This window comes from Harmonia axyridis, chromosome 4 (genome assembly GCF_914767665.1).
Source record: "Harmonia axyridis chromosome 4, icHarAxyr1.1, whole genome shotgun sequence".
In the NCBI taxonomy this organism is placed as follows: domain Eukaryota; kingdom Metazoa; phylum Arthropoda; class Insecta; order Coleoptera; family Coccinellidae; genus Harmonia; species Harmonia axyridis.
The window spans coordinates 14,384,308-14,411,616 of NC_059504.1; the positions used below are offsets into that span (position 1 = coordinate 14,384,308).

The following is a 27,309-nucleotide window of genomic DNA, read 5'->3' on the forward strand; positions in this document are numbered from 1 at the left end:
GTTTTTTATTTTATTTTTTTCCATTCCAGGTAGGGATAAGCAATTTGTAGTCAATTTACCAGTAGCAGAAAGAGTAGCATGGATGTGGTGCCTTATATTTGCTTTCTGGGTACCACAGCTTGGTTCGCTCTTCAGATCAACGAGAATGTTGTTCTTCAAATCTTCGAGGAGGCCGCCACTGTCGCATTTCCTGATGATATTCATAGCAGAAACGGCGCATACCATTGGAATTGCCCTGTTGGTGTTCTACATCCTACCAGATTTGGATGTGGTTAAAGGAGCCATGTTAACGAATTGTCTTTGTTTCATTCCTGCTTGTTTGGGTAAGTGAATCGTATTTATATTTATCAGCAGTTATACCCTTGAAAAACTGCTACATATCTACAAGGCTTTCTAGGGACAGCTCACAATTTCAATTTCAACAAGCAAACTGGGCAATTGGAAACCTTCAAAAGCTTCTTCAAAGAGTCACACTTTGTGTTCTCCAAAATGTGACCTCTCGAGGACTCTCTTGTCTATAGGTATCAAAGGCCTAACTCTTTTTAAGAGAACCGCGTCACAGTTACAGTAAATCTGATGCTGTGAAATTTTTTGAGCTCAAATTGAAGGAATTCGGTGTAGAGCTTGATCCAAAGACCTTTTGGTTCCAGCAAGATTATTTTATAGCACATACGGCCTGTTGTGTACGTGCTCTTTTCCAGATGTGTCTTTTTTGCACGGGCAGCTTCATTGATACCCAAACTGGAAATATTTTATCCCATCCGATATTTATCTGTAGGGTTCTTGAAGCCCATGTTTTCGAACAATGTCCAAAGGCGATGGAAGGCCTGAAGACTGCAACTGAGCAAGCAAAGGATTAAATACGCCCCGCCACAATCGAAAGAGTCATATTGAACTTCTATGAAAGGCTCAATATTTGTTTTGATTTAAAAATATAAAAATTCATTTTTCACTTGAAAAGTTTTATCTTCAGTGAAAGGGTCCTTGAAAAGCATCAAAATGATCTGGATGTTCATCGAAAAGTCGTCTTCAGTGATGAGGCCCATTTTCACCTCGGAGGCTATGTTAATAAGCAAAATTGTCGCATTTGAGGCTAAGAAAATACAAGAATGATTTGTTGAAAAGCCTCTCCATTCTTAAAGTGTCACTGTTAGGTGCAGTTTTTGGGCTAGTGGTGTGATTGGACGAAACAATCGCAGTTTTGCAAAGGAAAGTTTCCTAGTCATGTTTTTTCTCGAAGAGGTGATCACAAATGGCCACCGAGATCTCATGTTTTAACACCTTTAGACTTTGCGGTCACGTGAAAGATAAGGTCTACGTCAATGCTCAAAAAGCGATTCAAGATCTCAAAGATGGAATTCGTGAAGTTATCGAGGACATACAGCTGCGAATTTGGGAATTGGTCATAGAAAATTTCATAAAAAAACATATGGTGCTACAACCATAGCCGTGGCCATTTGGGCGATATCGCTTATGCCATACCTTCCTCTTTGCAATTAAATAAACAATCATTGATTTCTTTCAGAATATACCTGTTTTCTAATAACTTATTGGAAAACCCTTTATAACTTTTTTCGCATATCATATTCATGTTTCTTGCACTTTTTCAAAGCCTTTTAAAATGTAAAAGCTAGTCTTGGCGACCGCCCATCCATATACTGACAGCACCAAACGCTGACTTGCTTCCTGGAAATCTTTGATATGAAAAATAATATTTTTTATTCTTTCCAGGACTTCTCTCTCGAAGCAACAAAGAATCAAACCGTTTCCTCAAAGTGATAATCGACCTTATCGCTATAGGCGCACAAGCTACAGGATTCGTATTCTGGCCTATAGTCGAACAAAAGGCCGACCTCTGGATCATTCCTGTTTCGACTGTTCTCATCTCGATCGGTTGGTGGGAGAACTACATCTCCAAACACTCGCAAATACCCATCATCAAGAGGTTATCCAAAGTGAAGGACCAGTTCAACGAATCCAGATACTTTACCTACATGTTCATTTCCATTTGGAAATGCGTGTGTTTCTTCTTGGCCGTGCTTTTCATCATTCTGTTCAAGGAAGGAGAGGTAGCTTTCCTGTTCACCAAGTTCTCAGAAGGGTTCGGCACTCACCAGATCACTATCACCGAGGTGAGTTTTGTTGAGAAGTAGCTAAGTAAATTTGTTCTATGTTGGGTCAACTCGAAAAGCAAACATTTTATCAAAATCAATTCGCCTGAAGAGCTATACAGGGTGTTCTGATTTGTTTCCGACAAACTGAAATGGGTGATAGATCACATTATTTTAATCAAAAAAGTTCCTATGAACATGGGTCCGGAAATGCTTCGTTTCCGAGATACAGGGTGTTAAAGTTGAAAAAATAATTCGCGTTTTCTTTAATATGTTTTGACTGCTTCGAAATCCTTCCATGAAATTATTCCTATTCAAATATTAAATTTAAATTCATTTTGAAAATTTCTAAGGCGAAATGCATGCGGATTTTCTATTGCCCACTAATAAGTAGAAGTGGTATGCTATGTAATTGTTGTTTTTAAGTGTTCTGAATATTTTGTTTCCTGAAATATTGCGTTGTTGGGATGCTTTACGAATACTGAGTTTTTATTTTCTTCGAAGGTCTGTAAAATCCTATTTCTCTGTAGATGATTTCTTCTTTGTATGCTTCGTTCGGGCCTTTGGTAACCAATACCATTTTCCTGTATTTATTGATAAGCTATTAACTTAGTTAACTATAATTATAATTAATGACATCTGAACCTAACACACTTTAAATCTGTCATTGTGTATAGCCATTTTAAATCTATTGCCGCAACAATTGTTGAATGTAAAACAATCATCAAACAATCATTCGAAGATGTCATTTGTGCATTCAACAGAACGGTGGACATTTCGAACACCTTCTTTAAAAATTATTATGTTATTTTGTTTTGTTCTAAATTGTTACTTCCAAAAAATATTTAATTTAAAATTATTACAAATTTGTTTCTTCATGTTTTAGAGATTACAAAAATATGGATTTGGCTTTAAATGCGTTTTTCTCTGAAACGGTTGCCCCTAGCGACTTAAATGAGTTATACCTTTTTTAACTAGAAAAGTCAGGGGAATCGATTTTTTTAGTCCAGAATGACGTACAGGGTAGCACAGAAAAGTTGCTACGGTTTAAAGGGGACGAAATGATTGCAAGTGGCGCCCTCTAGAAAATACAACCAAATCGACCACAAATTTGAATTTCTCACCTCAAAAAACCCTATGTACCAACTTTCATGCAATTATTTGGAATCAGTCGAAAGATATTTAAGAAAACGCGAATTATTTTTTCAACTTTAACACCCTGTATCTCGGAAACGAAGCATTCCCGGACCCATGTTCATAGGAACTTTTTTGCTTAAAATGATGTGATCTATCACCCGTTTCAGTTTGTCGGAAACAAATCAGAACACCCTGTATATTTTAATACGATTTTGTTTCCAGGTGAAGCCTTTCTTAGGAGGAACTTCCCTACCAGACATTTCAGAGATAATACCAACAGGGGATGACACCACAGTCCAAGCCAGCGATCAAACGCCAGTACATTTCTTACTGGTCAGCATCTTCGCCTCCTACTTCGCCTACATCTTCGGTAAATTCGCCTGCAAGATCATGATCCAAGGTTTTTCTTACGCTTTTCCTGTCAATCTCACCATCCCGGTTGCCATTTCACTGATCATCGCAGCCTGTGGACTCAGAAACGAAGATCCATGCTTCTTCAACGAATCTATACCGCCGTATCTTTTCTTCACCAGTCCATCTGCCCTGTTCTTGAATGACTTTATCTCTCACCAGCATGTCTGGATTTGGCTGCTGTGGCTTTTGTCCCAAACGTGGATCACGATTCATATTTGGACGCCCAAATGCGAACGTTTGGCCAGAACTGAAAAGTTGTACGTGACTCCTATGTATGATGGACTTTTGATCGACCAGAGTTTGGGTGAGTTCCGTTATTGTGTGCCAGCATTTCTAGAACATTAGAATACTAAAGGGTGGGTCACAAGGTAGTCTTCGATTCGTGAAGCAAAAATTCTCGAGAAGCATAAAAAAGGTTTTTATTTTGTACTTGTCCCATTTTTTCCAAATACCTATCTTTAATCAATAATAATTAAGATCGTTCTCAAAATGAGAGCACTTCAATTTTAGGTTATTCAGGGTGAGTCATAAAGTATTAAACATAGGTAGAGGGAGAATACGCAATTTTACATGTCCCCAACATGGTTAGATTACGTTGTCGGATTGTGATATATTTTCAAATCCACAATTTTATTATATCGTTATGAATGTATATTATATTGAATGAAATATATTTATTTGAGTTATTCCAGATTAAATATGCAAATTTGAATATTTGGAATCCGATGTTTTTCTTAATTGTCGAATTTATAATAAGCAGAATATTCATTATTTTCTGTATCTACCTGCTGAAATCCAAGGTTTGGAAACTTTTGCTCTCCTAGTGTCATCGGTTGGTTCACGTCGTTTGGCGCGCTTGAAGTTTGTTTTCTGAATTTCTGATATATTTAGGTATTTATTTCAATATGTTTTGAGTTAATATGAAACGTTGATTCACTATGGGACATAAGAAGTGCGTTCTTTGTGGAGAAACTAGAGAATTGAGTGAAATATCGTATCACTAATGTTTTAATTTCCGCGCTCTTCATGTCAAATTTGATAGTTCATGTTGGGGACATAATTTGCTTACTGAAAATGACATATGCTCCCTCTATCTATGTTTATTACTCTGAGGTTTGATGTCTGTCTATATGTGTGTCCGCACATCATCGTAACAGCCTTAATGTCTACAATTCGAGTATTGAACCAATCGATCTTTGCACCCTTTCAGATCACGTAATTCAAATATACTTATCCTCTCCCTCGTGGTCACGCGACAGGAGGCCCAATCTTTCTCTCTCTAATGTTAGAGTCAAAGCTCTACACCACCGTATCTGTGTATTATTAGATCATTGATCTCGCACTACCACCCTACCTAACCTAACTATAATTTCAGGACTGAACCGGTGCAGAGACGATGAGGCAGACGTCAAAACGGAAGATCTGGACGAAATTCAGAAGGAAAAAGGAGACGAGTATTACGAAACGATTTCGAACCACACTGACGGTTCGACACCACGAACAATAAAAAGTTCCGACCACATCACCAGAATATACGCTTGTGCCACCATGTGGCACGAAACTAAGGAGGAGATGTTGGAGTTCTTGCAATCAATCCTGAGACTTGACGAAGATCAATCCGCCAGAAGGGTGGCTCAGAAATATCTGAGGGTGGTGGATCCAGATTATTATGAATTCGAGAGTAAGTTTGCTTTGTTGGTATTCTTGATTGGGTACCAGGCTGCCTTGAATTTTTACTATCTATATCGATAACTAAAGGGACGTCGTTGTTTACTACAAGAAGTTCAAGGTAAAAGATTATTGAAGACCCCTACTCATACATAATTATACAAGAAATTCAAGGTGGGTCTATTATGTGTAATAATCTTCTCAAAATTAAGAGAAGAGTTTTTTGCTCACGGAAATAAGGGGCCATTTTCTTTGTATAATCTTCTTTTATTTTCTATGTTTCTGATTATGTGCTCAATATGAAATTTTGCACGAAGCTTTAAATTCAATTATATTATATTATTCTACATCTAAATAAAATTGGTTCTTGATAATGAAGTGTTATTTCCAACCTTCCAGCCCACATCTTCTTCGATGACGCCTTCGAACTGTCGGATCACAGCGACGATGACACTCAAGTCAACCGATTCGTAAAACTGCTGATATCAAGTCTGGACGAGGCGGCTTCTGAAGTTCACCAAACGCACATAAGGATCAGGCCGCCTAAGAAAATACCAACTCCTTACGGTGGCAGATTGATTTGGACGCTTCCAGGTAAAACTACCATGATTGCCCACTTGAAGGATAAAATGAAGATAAGGCACAGAAAGAGATGGTCTCAGGTCATGTACATGTACTACCTTTTGGGGCACAGACTGATGGAACTGCCCATTTCGGTAGATAGGAAGGCTGTGATAGCGGAAAATACATATTTGTTGACTCTGGACGGTGATGTTGACTTTCAACCATCTGCATTGCTGCTGCTGATCGATTTGATGAAGAAGAACAGGAATCTAGGTGATGATAAACCTTTATTACTGACTGTTCGTGTAATTAGATTTATAAAATTCTTTTTTGCCACTAAATTGGCACAACTGTCATTTATACTCACTCGCAGTTCAAGCTTCACTTGTCATTCAGTTTGTTTACAGTTATTAGTTTTGTGCGTTCGATACATATTATGTGTTCCATTGAACTGTTAACGGTGCTTTTTCGACATTAAAGTATACCAGAAGGTGTTTCATTATTGTATGCCATAATTTCTAGAGCGTAGTCATCATCTAGGGCCTATAGCTCCAAAGGCAACAAGCTCATTTTGATGATGTTACTCTATGCATTTTGTCGAGCAATCAAACATATATTGAATAACAATTTTAATTCAATAAGGAATTCAATATAAATTTTTTTCCATTTCTTTTTCTCAAATAGGTGCTGCTTGTGGTCGTATCCACCCCTTAGGATCCGGCCCTATGGTATGGTACCAAATGTTCGAATACGCCATTGGTCATTGGCTCCAAAAAGCCACCGAGCACGTTATTGGCTGTGTCCTCTGTAGTCCAGGATGTTTCTCCCTCTTCAGAGGAAAATCCCTCATGGATGACAACGTCATGAAGAAATATACAACAAGGTCAGAAACCACTCAAACGTTCATGTGTTAAATTCTCCAACCATTATCTTTCCTTTAGGTCTGATGAAGCTAGGCACTACGTACAGTACGATCAAGGTGAAGATAGATGGCTCTGCACACTGCTTCTGCAAAGAGGATATCGTGTAGAGTACTCAGCTGCTTCCGATGCTTACACTCACGCTCCAGAAGGTTTCAATGAGTTTTACAATCAGAGGAGGCGATGGGTGCCGTCAACTATAGCCAACATTATGGATCTGCTCATGGACTACAAGAAAACGATAAAGATAAACGACAATATTTCGAAACCATATATAGGATATCAGGTATGTCCAAAACTACAACAATTATTCAATAAAAGCTGATCGAGAAAGTAAAGCTGGTCTTATATAGCATCATATGAATACTTAATACATTCAAGCTGCTAATAAAAGTGAAAAATGTCAAATAGTAGGATCCTTTCACTCTCTATATTCAACAAGACCAGAAACCGTTGTTTACTACCCGATCCTAAGGATATAAGAAATCTTCAGTATCCACCAATAGTGACAACAAAACATGTTTCAGATTTTGTTGATGGGCGGTACCATTCTTGGACCTGGAACGATATTTCTTATGTTGGTAGGAGCTTTCGTGGCCGCCTTCCAAATAGACAACTGGACCAGTTTCTATTACAACATCTACCCTATCCTCTTCTTCATCCTAGTTTGTTTCACTTGTAAAGCTAACATACAGGTAAAACGCTAATTCTTAGTCTACGGTTTGTATTTTGAAATTATTTCATTTCCAGCTGTTGGTTGCTCAAATATTATCAACGTGTTACGCCTTGATCATGATGGCTGTTATTGTTGGTACAGCGCTTCAGTTAAGAGAGGACGGTTGGGGTTCGCCTTCTTCGATTTTCTTAAGCGCTATGACAGGGTCGTTTTTCATAGCTGCCTGTCTACATCCCCAAGAGTTTTGGTGTATAGTACCTGGAGTCATTTACCTGTTGTCTATACCTTCCATGTACCTACTTTTGATTTTATACTCGATAATAAACTTGAATGTCGTCACCTGGGGTACTAGGGAAGTTGCAGTCAAAAAGACAAAGAAGGTAAGAACTAGTAATAAGAAAAAAGTAGTCTACCAAAGTTTTGTTGGTCTTGATCCAATTGAAACAGCAATTATATAAATGAAAAACACTGACTCTTTCATCACCGATAGGAATTGGAAGAAGAGAAGAAAGCAGCCGAAGAAGCTAAAAAGAAAGCCAAGCAGAAATCTCTATTAGGTTTCCTTCAAAATGGAGGAACAAGTGACGATGACGCAGGCAGTATAGAAATATCTTTGGCAGGATTGTTCAAATGTATGCTCTGCACACATCAATCGCCGAGTGATGAAAAGGCTCAGCTTATTCAAATAGCAGATTCCTTAGAAACGCTCAGTAAACGCTTGGACGGTATAGAAAGGTAGGAAACAATCCTAAATCCAATCAGTAAAGTCAGACTAGAAATCAACAATTTTTCACTTCATGGTGTGGTTGTGTCGTTTTAATCACAGCCCAAACTACTCAGAATATTTCTCCTAAATTAGAATGTTTCAACAGGAATGCGCTAACATGTCAGGAGCTTTTGAATACTCATCATTCATGCTCCAATTGCATTCTTGGAAACCATACAATATACATATACACATGATAGTTTACTTATACCGCAGGAATTTTAAGGAACTTCATTCCAAAAACTGGATACTTTCAAGCCGAAATAAAACTGAATTTTTCCGCATATTTCGAACCTATAACATTGAAGCTATAGTGGAGTAATATTGAAAATTTTTTGAAGGGCTGTGGACCCAATAGGACACACTTCGAGGAAACGCAGTGTTTCTGCGTCATCTAGAGGAGATCGTCACAACAACCTGGGACCAGTGGCCGAGGAATCGGACAAGGAATCAACAGAATCAGAATCTGAAACTGCCTCCACATCTCCAAAGAGCAGAAGGGATGATCTAGTCAATCCCTACTGGATAGAAGACCCAGAAGTTGGCAAGGGAGAGGTGGAATTCCTCAGTAGTGCCGAAATGCAATTCTGGAAGGACCTACTGGACAAGTATCTATTTCCTATAGACGAAAATCCAGAGGAGAAGGTAATATCGGATATTTGCTTCGTCAAATTAGACCCACTATAAAAGGATCTCGGAGACTAGAAGAGTTAGAAAAAACCCGCAACAAAAATTCTTCAACTCGTAAAAAATCTCCACCAATTGTGAAGGTTATAACTTGTTTTCAATGTAAACCTTATTACACTAGACTTTTTTCATCTATATTTCTGAGTTTGATATTTGAGGTAAATATTTATGAACAAAAAATAACTTCAAAGTTTGCAGCTTTGTTCATTCTTAAAACAATGACATAGGCCGATCTTTGAACCCAACATTAATGAGAGGTTTCATTGAACCGTGACCTTATGGTCTATTGTGCCCTTCAACAGAGCTATTCTCGCCATTAATCGTCATAGTCTACAGCTCGCCCTCTAGTTTCTGAATTCTGATGAACTCCAGGATCTAGGAGAGCTTCAAGAAGGTTACTTCCTCACTTCTACAAGTCACTTGTCTAAAATTTTTTTGCGTTGGCTAGTGATGGAGAGGCTTTCTGTCACCAGTTTCGGAGTTTCTTCCTCTTCCCCGTAGAATCTGCACTTGTCGCTTTCTGTTAGACACATTTACAAGAGGTGCTTCCTGAAGTGGCAATGCCATGTAAGGAATCCAGTTAGAAGGTGTAGTATTCTTGCACAGAAAGGTTCTGGGCCAATGAAAGGAGTTTGTGGTCCTTTCTGGCAATTGTGTTGGCCTCTTCATTTCCTTCAATTCTCTAGTGATCGGGAACCCAGACCTAACAGATCTTATTATTCTTGTTTATTTCATTGAGATTTCTTCTGCACTCCGATACCATCTTAGAATCGATGATATGTGAGGCTTTGATTGCAGCCTGGCTGTCAGAATGTATCGCTATATGAAATTTCTAATAGTTTCTCACACATCTTTCCATTGCAAGTATCTCCGCCTGAGATAGTGAGCATTTGGTATCAGCCCCGAATGCTCTAGCGCTAGTCCTTGTTGTGGTTTTAGAACCATCTGTGTACCGTTTGATGGTATTCTTTTTGAGAACTAGGATTATGGACTCCCTTTCCCCATATTCTTTTCTACTTAACATTGTCGTGAATGTTTTCATCATATTGTCACTCAAATACGAAAAAGACCTAGTAGCACTAGTTGAATACAGGGTTTACCTGGTTGATGTCATGTGCCTTGAACAAGTCACCGCAAGTCTGCCAATGTTTCGATGTAGTGTAACGAAACTATTTTTTCTACCACTTCTAGATCCCAAGATTCTATTACTTTTCGTCAGATATTGGACACCCTATAAAACAAAATCAAAAGAAATATTCAATACACCTAAAGTCAAACTGAAAACGAAATTTAATTTGAATTGCAAATTATAGGCACGTATAGCATCAGATCTGAAAGAGCTAAGGGATAAATCTGTGTTTGCCTTTTTAATGATCAATGCCATTTTTGTCCTGATTGTGTTCCTCCTGACCCTCAAAAAGGACTCCCTTCACGTCAAATGGCCCTTTGGCGTTAAAACCAACATCACATACGATGAAAGCTCACAAGAGGTAATTCAGAGTTCACATGATCATTCCATACTTCTGGAATACTCAGATTTGACGAAATTATTGTTTGATAAGCGAAGGATACAAATAATTCCTTGATAATTTTTCGAAAAAAAAAAAATTGAAAATCAAATTAAAAACTTTTTAAGGATTTCTTCCAGAAACCGGCAAGGATCATGTGGGCTATTTTTCTATCATAAGCTAACAAACTTTTTGAACTTTACAGGCGCGAGTAGCGAAAGAGTTGATAGAACTTAGAAATAGGTCAGTTTTTGCGTTTTTTATGTGCAACGCTCTCTTCGTTCTCATCGTTTTCCTTTTGCAACTCAACAAGGACCAGATACATGTAAAATGGCCTTGGGGTATAAAAACCAACATCACTTATGATGAAGAAACGTCTGAGGTATTTACTCTTTCGAATATGTTCTCACGAATGTCTTCTTCCATGGATGTTGGATTACTAATGGATATCTATGGTACTTCCAGACAACAAAACTATGCATATTATCTGTTTTTCTTTTTTTCGTTCAGGTCTGAATCCAAAGCTTGGAAATGAGGCATAAAAATCTTTAAAATTTAGATGATATAAAAGAAAACAAAAAACTCTGCCAGTGAGAAATGAGGAAGTGTTGTTACAAAGATTTGCGGACCACAGACAGATAACTTAGCTTTTGTATCTGTTTGTATGTCTGTATTTCAAAGTGCATCCCGAAAATTGAACATGCGCAAACGTAAAATTCCCTGAATCTCAATATTACCATTTCGATTTTGATGATGTATTTCGAATATATCCTGTACTTTTCACATGCGTAACTAATAACTTCTCAGGAAACAATAGTGTTAGAAATTCTTTAGTAACGTAGGATGAAGATATGTACCAATTCATTGGCAGAGTATTTGTTCATAGAAGATCACACATTCCGAATGAAAATCTCAAATTAATACCCTTCATTGACACTTATGATCAGTTGTGTTTTTAGAGCACATAATATTTAATAAGACATAGTGTTGCCACTGTAGTCATTTAAAATTGTATAATTTTTTAATTGGAAAACCCTACAGTAAATCAAAATAAGAAATTATTCAATAAGTATTCTTTTTTATTTTGTACAGCAACGATTGCCTCATTACCATTAGCTGATTGAATATTCTTTGTTGATACATCTACAACATACTGAATGTATGTGAAAAATATCTATTCTTGGAGAACTCTCTTGGCGTAGTTTTGTTGCCTCTTCGACGCCAATCATACCTATCTCTACATACTCAACAATATGTGTGTGCATTTTAACATATACATATATTACGATACACAGGTTTGCGTTAATTTTCTAACAAATGGAAAAGGTGATTTATTCAATAATGAACACAGCACCGAAAATTTTCATATACACATTAATGCTGTATTTATTGGATGAAGGTAACATAAATAATAGAAACCTATGTGAACCATTTCAATAAATGCATCATCAATCCTCATCTTCCATCTCCATCTATCATAATCATTAAGTAAAATTACATTATTGAAAACAATTTCCACAAAGATTTATTTTTTTTTAAACCCTTTGAAAATTCAGCAAATGAACTTTGTGATTCAAGTTACCTTGACTTGAAAAATTTTTTAAATCTTATAAAAATTATTAAAAAATTATTTTATAGAATTAATAATAAGAATCATCATCATTCATATCATCAAATCATATCATTTCATACCAATACTACATCTCGGAAATCAATTACTGAGGAACCGAAGCAAACCTCAAAAAAATATCTTGTCAAAAATGAAAAATGATCATCAATTTTTGGAAACAAAACTACATTTCTCATTCAGTGGTTTTCGTATTCATTTCGTCTTGATTCTTTTCTGACCTCGTCTAAAATCCTCCTTTGTTATAATATAAATGTTCCTTTCCAACAAGCTCATGTGAATAATATTCTAACATCTTCACTACCTTTCAAGGTGATATAACAGCAAAATGGCTGAGGTTTTGTTTCTAATATCGTTCAATTAATATTAGTTCTAAGTTCATGAAAGTTTACATATTCCAAATTTTACGATATTTATCATTACATAACTAAATTTGAGATATACTTCAACAAGTGTGGTACTCATACAGTTTGAATTTACAGGTACATATCTCCAAGGAGTATCTACAACTAGAACCCATTGGTCTTGTGTTTGTGTTCTTCTTCTCCCTCATTTTGTTCATACAGTTCACTGCCATGTTGTTCCATAGATTCGGTACAATTGCTCATATACTTGCCTCTACAGAACTGAACCTATGTTTCCACAAAAAGGTATGTGAAAACCATTATGACTGATGAATCCACTCTAAATCGTGCTTAATATATTTATTACAGAAAGAAGAAATGTCGCCTAACGCATTATTGGATAAGCAAGCTGTGGAAATAGTCAAACAGTTGCAGAAACTTCAGGGAATTGATGAAGGTGATTACGATAACGATTCAGGATCAGGACCGGACAGAATTGGTCGAAGAAAAACTATCCATAATTTGGAGAGAGCTGCACAAAAGAAAAGACAAATTGGCACTTTAGATGTTGCATTCAGGAAAAGGTTTGCTAAGCTGAATGCCAATGGTGCAGAGAAGGGTGAGTAAGCTAGACAATGATAAATGTCTCCATTGAAAACTACAAACAAAAAAGAGGTTATTATTTCCAAAAATAAAATATGTTCATAGTAAACAGCCCAAATTAGAGTGCAAAAAAGCCTTCCAGCCTGCTTCAACAGGCTCAATGGGCTTTTATCAGAATGAATTATCATTTCTTTCCATGCTTTAATACAAAGTCAAGTTGAAGAAATTATTTTTTTCTGACCAATTTCGCATAAATGTAAATGAAAGTAACTGAAAATGAATTTGTCGATAATAGTCTAGTTATCTCTTCTTCAGGTACACCAATTCTGAGTAGAAGATTAACAATGAGGCGAGAAACAATGAAAGCCCTGGAAGTTCGAGTAAATTCTGTGATGGCAGAGAGGAGAAAATCCCACATGCAGACTCTTGGTGCTAAAAACGAATTCGGAAACAACAATGTGATTCAGAGAAACCACAGAAACAGTGTTGCCAGCAGTATACCAGCAAAAGATCTATTCGATAATGGTCATGTCAATCAAGCATACGAAGAAGAAACTTATGGTAGCAGGAATTCTCTACCGATGCATCCTAGAAATAATGTTACATGGAAAAGTTCCGGAAGTAACAGCAGAATGTGAGACTAGATTGAAAATTGTCGCTGCCACTATAATTAAAAGGGTAAAATTGTAATATTTCAAGAAATTGAATTTCCTCATTCAATACTCAATATTCTAGTTAGATATAAATTTAGATAGAATAAAAAAAACAAACTGCCTCCTCTGAATACTCATTTTCAGTCAAAAATGATGTTGTCTTAAATATTCGAGATAGTTAACATTTCTGTATATAGTTCTAGTTCATGTATCGATTTAAGACTTAATAATTATAGACTCAATTTTTATAAAGACAATTTTCTAGTTCTAGGAAGTAATTATTTATTTATTTAAGGCATTATTGTGATACTGAAATATACATACTTCTTAAAGATGACTGTTTATTCTTTTCGGCTATGAAATTGATGATAATTAAGATTATCAAAAATGACAAAATGAGAAAAGCACGGACATGAAGTCAGGAGCTTTTGTAGGCTTGATTCGTATTCATGTAATTTTTCACGAATTTTCGATTGTAGATTTTTGCTTCAATATGATTAATTCAGTCGTCTTAACACAAATCTGAATAGGATTTAAAATGGATATAATGGCAACACTGTATTATTTCTTGACATTTCTTATGTCATTTGTGTTCAATAGGTAATGCCATTTAATCATAGAAAGATACATATGTCAATCATGTTTAGAAATTATTAAATTGTTTCATCAAAATCAGTGCTCATTTGTATATACTGAGAGCAATTGAAAAAGAATTCATGGACAACATAATCAACTCAATTGACTCACTATTCATCATATTGTAGACCCATTTGAAAATTAATTTCCTTTACACGATAAGAGGGTATCAGTAACCTACTGAACACAAATGACATAAGAAATGTCAAAAACTATTACACAGTGTTGCCATTGAAACCCTTTTATCATTCCTATCGAAAAACTCTTTGAATACTGCGTCCTTCTTGCCTTGAACTTGAAACCCCCCGAAAATTATGTCCTGTTTAATATCCTGGTATTTTCACGACACTTCCAATTGCCAAACAAATTATTAAAAAATCTCTAAAAGATATTCGGTTATTCAGTGGATTATTAAATTGGGAAAACTTGCTTATATTTCTCATATCAAATCATATCAAGTCATATTTGTACATAACTTATTTTATCTACGAATTTAATATGCACAAAAAATTCACTGAAATCTGACAGATATATTCAGATTTAAAACTGCAAAATAGTGATTTTGCAACTGATATCTAAATTTCAGCTTATTCCAATAGATATTTATTAAACCATAAATTAAACAAAATTATATAGGTGTAACTCCGGAAGCAGAAAATGGATTTTGCCTATTAACGAACTTAATTGAGATATTTGAAGCATATTCCGTTCATATGTATAGTAAATTAAATCCATAAAAGCTTTCATTTGTAGGACTTTTCTGTTGTTAGTATCAATCTTATTCCTCCTCAGTCCTTTCTCCTACGTAAGGAGATGGTGACGTCATGACGTTTGTTTGACTGTGATCGACCATTTGTCTCTATTCTGAGCTCTGTGAGAAGCCAATCTTATTAAATTATCAAAATTTTTTTAGATCAAAAATCATATATTATAATAATCCATATATTTAAGTTCTCCAAAAGAAAAGCAATATGAAAACAAAGTGTTTTGATACATTAATAATAACAACTACAAAATAATACAAAAACATACAACAGACTTAATACAGCTAATTTTCACAGATTTTTGACACATGTATAAGAGCTAAAAATACTTAGAAATTCAATGGTTTCCAACCTTTCATTCTTAATTAGACCGCATTACAGTATCTGACATGAAAAAATTAAGAAGAAAATCTGAGTACCTTCAAATTTCCATCATATCCGGTTCAGGTGCAATAACCTCCTGGGTTTCTGTAACTTCTGATACTACATTTCCTTTATCATCAAGATCAAGTACTGTCAATAAAACATTATTTGATGATTTTTTCCTCTTTTTTGTAGGCCTTTCCTCTTCGTCCGAAGAACTGCATTCTTCAATATTTACTGCAACTGACATATTGTCTCCATCTTTTTTTTTCTTGATAGTACATTTCAATACTTTCTTGTCTGGGATTTCCTCCTTCTTTTTACTTTCGATAATTTCTTTTATAACATTAACTGTTTCATATCTTATCGTTTGCAATCTGGCTATTCCATCAGCTTCTTTTTTGTACCTAAAAATTTCAATTTGTTTCAAAAAAAACTATAACTTGTTAATAGTGAACCAGGCAAAAACACACAAGATCTCACATCCTATAGACCAATAAGTCTTTTGAAATTTCCATCTAAAATCCTGGAGAACAGATCTACCAAAGAATTATTGAAATAATAATTGTGACACCAGACCACCATTTTGAGCTCCACCAACGCCGCTCACCAGCTAAAAATGCCCTTAAATAAGAAAAATACTGCACGCCTGCATTCAATAGGTTTTGGCATGAAAGCCTTCTTCATAAAATCAAAGAAACACTCTCTCCATTTTTCAAACTGTGAGTATCCCTCCAAGTAATTGGACCTTCAGAATAAAATTCAGAGTGAATATTCCAACCATGAATCAACTAGCAGGTGTGCCCCAGGGGATTGTCCTGGGTCCTCTACTATACCTCTTATACACTGCAGACTTGGCGACTACTGAACAGACCTACGAATAGTAAGTACTATGATAGGCTGGAATCCAACCACTCCTGGAGCAACCAAATAGAAAACTCAAGAGAACAGGACCAAATGACCTCAGATGAGGATAGAAAGGCTACATGGAGTGTATTGAAGCCCTTTGCTAACTAATTAGCTTATAGAAAACAATTTTATTGCTAATAAAATTATTAAAAATAAACTTGTTAATAATTCGAAAGTATTGAATGCTGAGTTGAGGTGTTTTTTAAAAATGTTATTTCCACTTTTATTATTTATTCACTGCCTACATAGGTAGGTATTGAGACCGCTTACGGTTGCGGTTCAATCTACAACACACCTAAACACATAACCTCTTTTCTCCTAACAAATTCATAGTCACAAATTCAAAAAGAAATACAGAATAGAATGTAGTGAGTGTAGACATCCCAGGATACACAAATTTGTATTTACAGTTAATGACAGATAATATTTTTTTCAATAATAATCCCCTAATTCGTATGTTTCTTCAATTAATAATAATTCCCGGCACTTAGAATCCAGACATATACTAATTAAAAAAATCAGTAACCATAAACACAAATAAATAACTCACCTGAACCTTGAATGTCCAGATGGATATTGGACGCTGTGTACTGCCACCAGATGCTGCGATAAGATGTTACCTCTTTTATATCTTTTTTTACATATATGGCATTCGAACATTTGTCTATCCTGAAAGCAATTTTCAGAATTAAAAACCCAAATATATTTTACAATACCATTGTTTATTGAATTTATAGATATTTTCAATTTGAATAAATTAATGCAATTAAATTTATAATAATTAAATTTGCAAGTGGATGCTTTTGAAGAAAACTACATACCTTCAGATGTTCCCTCTGTATATGTCTATCCAGAGTATGTATTGATCGACAGGCAAAATCACATTCATCACAAACCATGAGCATTTCGGTACAATGAGAAATTAGATGCTGTTCAAGATTTTGTTTGGACAGCGCCCTAAAAATAAATATAAATGTTACAATGGAATAAATTTCATGACGATGAGAACTTACGAATGCTCGCAAAGATTACATTGGTATAATCGCTCATTGATATGACGAAATCTTATATGGTTGATCAAATTTGAAGGTTTTGGACAAGTCATGTCACACATGGGACATTTGTACTGGTTGATGTGAGCTCGAACATGGTCACGAATCAAACTTTCGGTAGCAAACACCTTGAAGCATTGCGAACATTTATAATTTTGCTCTGAAAAACGATAAGTTCATATTTTTAATTTATCGCAGAATGTTCAACTACACTATTTTCTTCATTTACACATTCTATCAGAAAATACCGGAGATTGATCTTTTAAAAGTCTGCTCATGTGTTCCATTGACCAATTCACTGTGCTTTATAAGTATAAAATGATTGTGTGCTGTGAAATACTTACTCTCAATCGGGATTTGTTTGCTTCTATGATCTGAAAATCGGGCCATGGAAGAGAACGAATTGCCACAAGTTATACATGCTAAATACTTAGTCTTGGTATGTACTGGCATATGCTTGCTTAATTGATATTGCATCTTGAATTGCTGTTTACAACCTGAAACAAAATTATATATAAAGAAATTTAGGCTATGCTTTATTTGGCTATCCTTTTTTTATTTTCTTTATATTTCATAAAAATTGAGAAATGCAGAAAAGACTTGAGACATTAATGGACTTAAATTCTACATTTGAGAACTACATCATGGTGATATGATAGGTTTCTCTATTCGGAGACGAGCGCTCAAAAAAATAAATAAATAGAGCTACTGAAGAAGAAATGATCATTATTGACAAAAGGCTAGATGACAAAATCAAAGATTCCAAAAACTAATAAAAGAATAGAATAATATCTGTTAGAGAGCTTCTGAAATATTACTCGATTTCTATTTAAAGATTGGAATTCATAAGATTTTCAATAAAATGAAAGTATGAAATACAGCAAGTAGCCATTTTATGTGAAACACCAATCAGAGCAATATGACGTCACTTCTCAGTATGTATAACCTATAACCTTACATAATATAACATTTCATTCTATGGGTATGGTCCATATATCACCTTGGTTACTATGGTTAGTAAGTTGGTGGTCCATATATGTCAAATTCCTCAAAAACCGGTGACTATTTCCTCAAACTTTGGTGAGTTACCTGCCACCAGAGCAACCGTACTTTTATTCTGGTTAGGATCCGTAACCACGCCCACTCCGGTTGGCAGTTGTTATTTTAATTTTCAGATTATTCATTCATTCATTCCTCTCTTTAATGTGCTCACCATTTTTCGGTATGTACACAGATCAAGTCTCGACACGTTTTTATTGCATACTACTCAGTCATACTACATTTAAATCTAGACAATTTTTGTTTTTTTATGACAAACTAAGGACATACACAACCATCCATGCCCTTGCCGGGATTCGAACCCGGTACCTTAGCTTTGGCAGTCAGGAACCATCCTACTGCTGCCACCAAGGCCGGCTTTTCAGATTATTGTTTATGAATATTTTCCATGACATTTGCCACTCAAAAACTTTTTTATTTAAATTATCAAACAAATACCCTTCAGAGCCATTAAGAACTATTAGTTATTTACAAATTAAAAGGCATCAACCATTTATAACCTCCAAAATTGTGTCAATGAAAAATTTAGTTAACCATTGACAAGTGTCAATTGGTCCTAAATACGAAGCAGATTACCTCAAACATTGAAAACCACAAGTAACCACTCGGCGATATACGGACCATACCCTATGTCTGATATAACCTTGGTTTCTGGCGCTGTGCTAGCGTTTTGATTGATTTTTGCATTATTCAATTCGGGGCCACTGAACTAGAATCCAATAAATTGAGTGCATTTCTTCGTTCAGCATAGGCAAAAAATACACAATAATATCTATGAGCTCTTTTGAGCTAGGTTCAAATTAGATAAAAAAAATGCCATTTTTGCTTTTTTTTAAGACATAATAATCGTATTCATACACAACTGAAGGAAATTTCAAAATCTGTCATCTAGTCTATTCTTATTGATAATAGATGACAGATTTTGCAGCAATTTTCAAGGAACTATGAAAAATACAAAAAAAAACTATAAAAGCTTTACCTTTCCATTCACAATCAATCTTCTTCTTATCCTTTACAGAATTACCCATTGAATGCATTTTGATATGACACAAAAAATTACAAATGGTATCAATTACCATATTACAACTATCCCATTCACAATGGTAGACAACCTCAGATTCTGGGCAGGTGAAAATATTTTCCAGTTTACACTCAGGCAGTGAATTTTTTTTTACAGCTATTTCTCCAAGATAGCACAGTTTATCATGATGTCCATGAATGGACATGTGTTGTATTGCATGTAGATAACTAACAAACCTCAAATCACAATCACCATACTGGCAAAAGGCATGAATTATTTTTCCTATATGAAAACAATGATCAATTTCATTATCTAACAAAAATGTAAGTTTTTTTAGATTTGTGTAGAGATAGAAAAATAATAACAAAATCGCTGGCTTAGTACAAGAGTATACAATGTCGATTTCGCAAGAAGTCAAGACAATCGCCGTCAAAGATTCATACACCTTTTATTTTGGTCATGTCCGTATATTTGAAAATTCTTGAAATGCATGCAATCCTAAGTCCTAAATACGGACATAGGATATTTTCACTACAGTAGAAAAGATTGGGAATGAGAAATACGAACTTAGGATTATTTTACTGTGAAAAACATTGTCTTGCGATTGTTTTCCCCAAATATCTCAATTTCAACAAGAATTGGACTTAGGATAGTCTTGCACCAAGCCAGCGAAATTTGCTCGATATTTCACTTGAAGATTTTGTGGATGTTTGTTTCAGATTGCCTCTTCAACTTCAAATTTATAATACAAGATGAAAGATGTTCTTTTAACATATAAAATAAAATATTGCAATATTTTAATGAATTCCATAACAAATGTTCATATTAATTTTTTTTATTCCACAAAAATACTTAAAATTATCCACAAAGTATTGAATCACAGAAATAAACTAAAAATATGTAAGCACCCAATTTTTTTTTACAATGATGCTCTCACCTGTAAAGTCCTCTTGATTTATATGGCTAATCAAATGATTGTCGAATTTGAAATAATCAGTGAATTCTTGGCCGCATTCCCTAAATCGACATGGGAATGTTATAGGTTGTTCAGATATTTTATTAATTTTCTTCTTAATTTTAGATGTATCCTGCAAATATAACACATTAATATCAAAATAAAAATTTCAGTCAGAGCATTAATGAAGATTCAATAGCATATAAATCGAAATACTTTATTAGTATGACCTGAGAAAGGATTCAATAGAATAAATAGGAACTTGCCTTCACTTCTTCATCATAGGAATCATTTGCATCATCATCTTCGTTGTTTGTTGTATTTTCATTGTTGTTAATATTTTCAAAAACTGCTAAACGACTTCTTGTTTTCATTTTCAGCTTTATTAATTAAAAACTTTGTTTCTGCAATGTAATTAAAAATGTAATAATTGGTTGAATATTCAAATCAGACTGAAAATTAAAAGATAACAACATAATCCCATGATTGGGAATATAAATTTTGTGACAAATCAGAAATATATTAAATATATTAAGTATTTAATTATCAATGATTAAAGTACTTTAAATACTCACATCATCAAAAATCTGAGCATGGAAATTCTACATAGATATGCATGTTCAAGGATTTACAGCTAAAAGATTGCAAAGGTGCAATTTCTGGGTTTTCTAAAAAATGCTCCTCATCAGAATATGTCCAAGGAAAATCCTGAGGATGAATTAATCAATTAGTATTTTATCCATTATTCCCACAGAATTATTTTATTCACCTCGAATAGATGATTATCATTGAACTCCAAACAAGATAACTTAGTTGTACCAATTTCAATAGCAAATGTGGAGTCTTCAGGCAATGAGACTGGATATGCGTTAAAAGCATGTAATTTCAAGCAGAAATTTCTGAGATGTTTCTCCAATTCCAAAAAATACGGATCACTGAAATGGGATAGTGATAGAAGGGACTTTGGAAAAAATAGCTATTCGTATGATATGATTGAAATATAATGTCTCACCTTTCAACACCATTGCCTGAACTCGAAATTTCAAACACAAATTTTTCTACTAATTTACAATCAGATTCAAAAAGTACGCTAAAATTCTTCAATTGATTTTTTTTCAAATGATAATTTGCTGCTTTCAGACAATTATTTATATATGAATTGACATCTGGATGTATACATTGGTGAACAACAATACCATATTTTCGTTTAGGTACAAAAATGGAATCAGGATACAACTTTTTTTGGTAGAGAATGTTATGTACTGCCAGTTCTAAGAATTCACTCAATACATTGTGAACATCTATGGGAAAATTCCAGTAACTAAGCAGAAATAAATTTGTAAATTTTCCTTACCTGTTTGATTTGGAAGCATGAGATCTTCTTAATGTAAAAAAATTCTGAAAGTAAAAATTTTGTATATGAAGACTTTTCATCGAATTCCAACATGCAAAGTCCACTTTTTGTTACACTACGAACTTAACGTATGTGATTATTAACGGTTAGAAAATGAAGCAAAAAGCATTGAAAAATCTGGATTTGATTAATAAGAACAAGTATGAAATTTGTAAAATTAAGAAGCGCGTAAAATTCGTATTATGTCAAAATATTGATACTTTCGAACTAAAACCTTTCAACCTATTTGTTAATCTTAATCATAGAAATAAAATAAAACGAAGTAATTCCACTATATTATTTAATTGTTAGCAACAATTGTTTCGCCACACTGTGGCTTCATAAGGCTACATTTCTGAACTGATTGTTGCTAACAATTAAATAATATAGTGGAATTACTTCGTTTTATTTTATTTATAATGAATTTCCGCCAAGTAAGGATCGAATCCATTAAATATTAATCATAGAACATTAACATTATTTTGTATTCTGTGCTGAGGACTAAATATATGAGGACTATTATTTTGCCCAGAGGTCATGATTTAATGCTCTGTTCGTAACATCTGCCAATGGTCTCGATAAGTTAAATATATGTTATATCAATAAAAAATAGAAAACGTATAGTTTGTATTTCAGCCGACAAATGATACCATAAAAGATTATATGGTTAGGGCTTTCGATGTTAGATGGCTGCGTTATTATTTGATATAGTTGAGGAAAAGGACTACGGAAGGCGGCACCTGTTGCGGAATTTTTCATAGACTTATAATCACAGAATACTAAATATACATATATATTCCCGATTCAAGGGTAGGCAGCGCCCTCTTCAGCATGCTTTTTCAGCTAAAGGTAAGATATTGTAAACAAAAATATTTTGAGTGTTATTTGTGAAGAAAGAAATATGATGGACAAAGAAAATAGTGTATTCCTCAGTTTAACTGAATATTTCCGGTATTTGAAAGCAACTCCAAATAATAGGAATGTGATAGAAGGTGAATTCATTCTAATTTAAGAATAATCGTCCATTATCTAAAAAACAAACATTTTAGGAGAAGCGGTCTTGAATGCATGTAATTATGTGTGGGAATATAGGTAAAAGTATTAGTATTATGCTTAGAATTGTTCGGCTTATGCTTGCAGACTTCAGCCCTTTCAGCAGATCCTCATGAAATCAGAGGAAAAATAATAACAACTAAAGAAACTGCAACAATATCAGCTTTCAGCTGTTCTTGTAAGGCTGGATTAGGAGGCAGATGTAAACATATATCAGCTCTACTCTTACATTTTACCAGGTTGTATAATTTTTATTTATTTTATGTCTGAATCAGGACTTCCAATTGAACAATAATATAGACACAATATAATTGTTGGTTTTTTGCTTTTCCTTTGGTTTTTATCATTTCAGAACTGACCTCCTCAAATTGGAAAATATTTCAAGCACTGATATCAAATGCTGGTGGAAAAACAAAAAAAAAAGAGACTGGAAATAAATATAAAGCACTACCTCTTCTAAAAATACCCTGCCTTAAGGACAAAGTCCCAAAAAGACCCTTGATAACATCTCAAGATGAAGAAGAGAAGATATTAGAAATATTTTAATTGCCAGATTGCCTTCATCGAGCATTGCAATTCATAAGTAGGTAATAACTTTCATGTCTTATGTAATACTGTAATGAGTGATTTTCAGGACTAGGTTATGTAAGGTTCCGAATGTGGAAGGATCTTGCATGAAAATATATGGAACCATTATCAGAAATGCAGAAAATTCCATTTTCATGCAGAATTTTTACAATTTTGGGTCTGAAATTAATTTTAGATGCACTCAATGTATCAGAAAATACAATAAGTTAACTATGTTTGACAGTATTGATATATGTGTATCGACAATGCAAGATAGAGGTCAATGGCAAGAAGAAAGGAAGTATAGAGTTACTGGCTCACGATGCTACGACTTATATACTTTTTCGAAAAATGATTGGGAAGAGAAATGTAGTAAATATTTTTTTCCCAAGCATTTTTCGAATATCTGTACAAGACATAGCATTAAATGCGAGCCAATGGCCCGAAAAGGTTTCAGGGTTTTCTATACAAAAAATAGGTCTTGTGATATGTAGAAGTGAACCATGGCTGGCATATTCTGCTGACGGAATTTTGTTAAAGAATGGCAAGCCCTATGGTCTTTTAGAAATAAAGTGTCCATTCAAAGGTAACAAATTCTTCATCAACATCTTGAAAATAATATTAAAAAAAAAATATCTTTATATTTCAGCAAAGCAAGCCTCTGACTTGGGGAATTGTAAATATATTATAAAAGAGAATAATAATTATGAACTGAAAAAAAACATAAATACTTTGCACAGGTGCAGGTGGGAATTGCAATCCTAAATTTAGACATTTGCCACTTTATTATTTATTTTTCAAGCAATAATTCATTCATTGAAATTAAGGTGCCCTTTGATGAAGAATACACATATAATATGTTAACTTCTTTGAAAAAAAACTATATTGAGAAAATGTTACACCATATTTGTAATGAATAATTGAAAAATTAATATATTTTTTGAAATAAAATTCCAGTTATTCTATTTCCACTTATTAAATGAAACGGGTTCTCTGTTTGCTCTACTGTTGCATCCATAAACACAACAAAACACCTTTGATTTCGTTATTTTAGGGCAGTAATCACTATCCATAATGTTGAAATAAATATTAGATAAATGATGAAACTCTAGAACACAACTCTTATAACTCCTCGAACACTAAAATATAAAAATTTAAAATGCAGAAATGCACGCCGTCAAAGCTTTCACTCCTACCGTACCTTAAGCCGATATTACAGTTTCTTCCGATAGGTGGCTTGGAGATGAACTTGAATCGCTAATACGTATAATAAATTTATAATTAAGTCTATGGAATTTTTGTACCAGAATCAACGACTAATCTATTGTTGTTGCCATATAACATCCGTTATCATCTTAGACATATTATCCAATATCCCTATGCTTGGTAGAGTTCAAATATCCACACCAAAATCTTTGATCCACACCATTCTTTTATTTGGTTAGAGCTCTCGATGTAAGATGGCAGCACTATTATTTGTTCTAATTGAGGATGTGGAGTACAGGGGACAGCACCTATTCCGAACTTTCGAAATGGTGATTCCGACACTAAAGGCAAAATCAATCCATATGCAGCAATATTAGAAACTATCCAATTATTATTAGGCTATAAAACTGAAATGTTCGGTTCAATGCAATCATTGCTGCTTAAGTTAAACACAAATATACCCATAATATATCCTAAATTCTAAAAAATAACTAGAGTAGGAGCTTATAAGTTTTTGGTGAATTGAGTTTCATATAAAAAATAAAGACTAAAATATGAATTTCTTCCTAAATATATAAGTTAGGTACATTTGTACAAAAGATGCTTCCAAATCAGAAAACTTTTTTTTTCAGTAAAAAATTAAGCTGAATTGTTATATAGGTCATTTCATGCCACTCTAAAATTTGACAAGAAAAGTTTCTTGCAAATAGAAGTAATAGGCTAAATTATACCCCAAGTGTTTTCCTTTTATCAAAAAGTGTTCACGGCTGCATTTAGACCATCATTCTTCATCAGCTATTCTATAATAATTTTGAATAATTTTTGGCTCAAAATTAGTCAAGTAAAGACATTTGGGCAAAAACTAACAAAAATAAAATTGTTAAAAAACTCAACTTATTATCTCATAATAAAGTATTATAAACCACGCAAACTTATTGCTCTCATGAGAAAATAATTGAACAAAAAAAAAGCACAAACTTCATACTTATTGAATTTATTTACTATAATGACTTCCTATGTGAAAATTCAAATGATGCTTCCTTCTGAAATTTCTGCCACAAATAGTGCATGAATAAGGCTTCAACTTGAGATGAATTCTTAAATGATGCTTATAATTCTTAGGATCTGCAAAACATTTGAAACATTCTTTGCATTTGTAAGGTTTCTCCCCTAAAACACATGCAATAAAAAACTTGTTATCTCTCTTAATCATTAAAATAATACCAGTGTGCTGTCTTTTATGTATACTCAGATAATACTTCGTAGAGAAACTTTTTAGACAAACTTCACAAGAAAAATATTTTGTTTTAGAATGAGTTCTCATATGTCTATTGAGTACTGATGAATGTGAAAATCTTTTTCCACATAATGTACAAATAAATGGTTGTTCTTTGGTGTGAGTTCTCATATGATTTCTCAGACTAGAACTACAGACAAACCTGGAAAAAATCATTCAGATAAAATACCATTTACTTATATGAAAAGCAACGAATATTATTGAATAAAAGAATAATGTACCAAAACATTCAGTTTTTTTTTTGTTTATATTTGATTGAAACTGATCTAACCTCAAGTCACAGATTGTACATTGATGGCTTTTCTCTCCTGTATGTCTCTTCAAATGGATTGATAAACTAGATGAGGTCTTAAATGATTTTCCACACATCATACATAAATGTGATATCACCTCCGAACTTTTTTTCGGACATGGGAGATTTTTGAACTCTTCATGTACTTTCATATGCCTTGAGAGTGATCCACTCTGGCTGAATGAAGTATTACAGACAACACAAATATATGGCTTATTTCCACTATGAATAGACATATGTCTTTTCACGTCAGTTCTACGAGAAAATTGTTTTTTACATATTTTGCAAGTGAATTCTTCAGCATCAATATGAATTTTTTCATGACGATGCATGTTATACTTTGAAGTATATTCTTTTTGGCAAATTGGACAAGAAAATAATTCGTAAGATTTTGCCGGTTGATTAGCCAAGTTTAAACATTCCTCTTCATTTCCACCATCTTTATCAACCTCTAGATCGAAATGAAAATCTTTCGAGGGCTTCATAAAATTTGTGACTTTTGAAGATTCTTGAGACTCAACTTTATTTAGGAGGGTTATTTCCATGAACTTTTCTTTAGAGTCTTCACACATTTTCCTAAACTCATAAATCATTTGAAGTTTCTCAAGGCATGACCTACACATCCCCTTTGGGAATTTATCACCGGCTAAAATCTGTTCAATACCACATTCTGATAACACTTCCATTATTAATAATTCTTTGTTGTTTGATAAATTAATTTTACTGGAAGTGTGAACTAATGAATTAGTATTGAGTAGACAAGTTCTACATAAACTATCATTTATATTTGATACATATGAATTCGGTGTTAGATCTTTCTCCATATTTCGAAAATTCCTTTGACCGATTTGTCCCTAAGGAAAGAACCATAAAATGTATAATCAATTTCATATGCTGAGCCTTCTTGCCATGAACACCACCCTACGAAAATTCCGTCTTAGTTATAACTTGCGGTTTCTTTTACTCTTACTGCAAATAAATAAATAATCCAAAAAATTCCAACCAAATATATTCGTTCTCCAGAGGTATTCTGTCAATTCTGTGATTCAGAAGGTTACAGAATG

At 34.0% G+C, this 27,309-nt stretch overlaps 3 protein-coding genes and 2 long non-coding RNA genes across 7 annotated transcripts in view; 2 read left to right on the plus strand and 3 right to left on the minus strand.

Moving 5' to 3' along the window:
- LOC123677508 (chitin synthase chs-2) overlaps nucleotides 1-14,012 on the plus strand; it is a 46,994-nt gene extending 32,982 nt beyond the window's left edge. Inside the window, exons 4-18 of one of the 2 annotated variants that reach the window (XM_045614070.1) lie at nucleotides 30-323; nucleotides 1,732-2,132; nucleotides 3,471-3,966; nucleotides 5,038-5,343; nucleotides 5,730-6,167; nucleotides 6,579-6,777; nucleotides 6,836-7,100; nucleotides 7,342-7,509; nucleotides 7,565-7,870; nucleotides 7,981-8,225; nucleotides 8,598-8,901; nucleotides 10,657-10,833; nucleotides 12,561-12,728; nucleotides 12,792-13,041; nucleotides 13,341-14,012. In XM_045614070.1, the coding sequence (XP_045470026.1) occupies nucleotides 30-323; nucleotides 1,732-2,132; nucleotides 3,471-3,966; nucleotides 5,038-5,343; nucleotides 5,730-6,167; nucleotides 6,579-6,777; nucleotides 6,836-7,100; nucleotides 7,342-7,509; nucleotides 7,565-7,870; nucleotides 7,981-8,225; nucleotides 8,598-8,901; nucleotides 10,657-10,833; nucleotides 12,561-12,728; nucleotides 12,792-13,041; nucleotides 13,341-13,663 (4,340 nt within the window). In that variant the 3' untranslated portion in view covers nucleotides 13,664-14,012. Of the gene's footprint in view, nucleotides 1-29; nucleotides 324-1,731; nucleotides 2,133-3,470; nucleotides 3,967-5,037; nucleotides 5,344-5,729; nucleotides 6,168-6,578; nucleotides 6,778-6,835; nucleotides 7,101-7,341; nucleotides 7,510-7,564; nucleotides 7,871-7,980; nucleotides 8,226-8,597; nucleotides 8,902-10,256; nucleotides 10,434-10,656; nucleotides 10,834-12,560; nucleotides 12,729-12,791; nucleotides 13,042-13,340 lie in introns of both variants that reach the window. The other variant, XM_045614069.1, reaches the window with a different exon arrangement.
- Nucleotides 14,013-15,242: 1,230 nt separating this feature from the next.
- Nucleotides 15,243-22,048, minus strand: LOC123678161 (histone H4 transcription factor). Its single transcript, XM_045615017.1, has 10 exons — nucleotides 21,792-22,048; nucleotides 21,013-21,145; nucleotides 20,704-20,841; nucleotides 20,420-20,570; nucleotides 19,441-19,764; nucleotides 17,747-17,899; nucleotides 17,364-17,562; nucleotides 17,172-17,307; nucleotides 16,901-17,019; nucleotides 15,243-15,848 (listed from the first exon to the last, which is right to left on the minus strand). The coding sequence occupies exons 3-10, from the start codon at nucleotides 20,809-20,811 to the stop codon at nucleotides 15,500-15,502; spliced, it is 1,539 nt and encodes a 512-aa protein (XP_045470973.1). The 5' UTR covers nucleotides 20,812-20,841; nucleotides 21,013-21,145; nucleotides 21,792-22,048; the 3' UTR covers nucleotides 15,243-15,499.
- A 577-nt stretch (nucleotides 22,049-22,625) lies between these two features.
- LOC123678320 lies at nucleotides 22,626-24,401 on the plus strand. The gene is made up of 4 exons (XR_006747219.1): nucleotides 22,626-22,822; nucleotides 22,880-23,466; nucleotides 23,518-24,036; nucleotides 24,100-24,401. It is a non-coding gene; the product is annotated as an uncharacterized LOC123678320 (long non-coding RNA).
- Nucleotides 24,306-24,712, minus strand: LOC123678321. Its single transcript, XR_006747220.1, has 2 exons — nucleotides 24,652-24,712; nucleotides 24,306-24,589 (listed from the first exon to the last, which is right to left on the minus strand). It is a non-coding gene; the product is annotated as an uncharacterized LOC123678321 (long non-coding RNA).
- Nucleotides 24,713-25,634: 922 nt separating this feature from the next.
- Nucleotides 25,635-27,255, minus strand: LOC123679211 (zinc finger protein OZF-like). Of its 2 annotated transcripts, XM_045616654.1 has the most exons (4): nucleotides 27,154-27,255; nucleotides 26,225-27,099; nucleotides 25,881-26,095; nucleotides 25,635-25,826 (listed from the first exon to the last, which is right to left on the minus strand). In XM_045616654.1, the coding sequence occupies exons 1-4, from the start codon at nucleotides 27,154-27,156 to the stop codon at nucleotides 25,651-25,653; spliced, it is 1,269 nt and encodes a 422-aa protein (XP_045472610.1). In that variant the 5' UTR covers nucleotides 27,157-27,255; the 3' UTR covers nucleotides 25,635-25,650. The 2 variants fall into 2 exon arrangements, with proteins under 2 accessions (XP_045472610.1, XP_045472611.1); XM_045616655.1 differs by having other exon boundaries at nucleotides 26,225-27,255.
- Nucleotides 27,256-27,309: the final 54 nt, after the last annotated feature.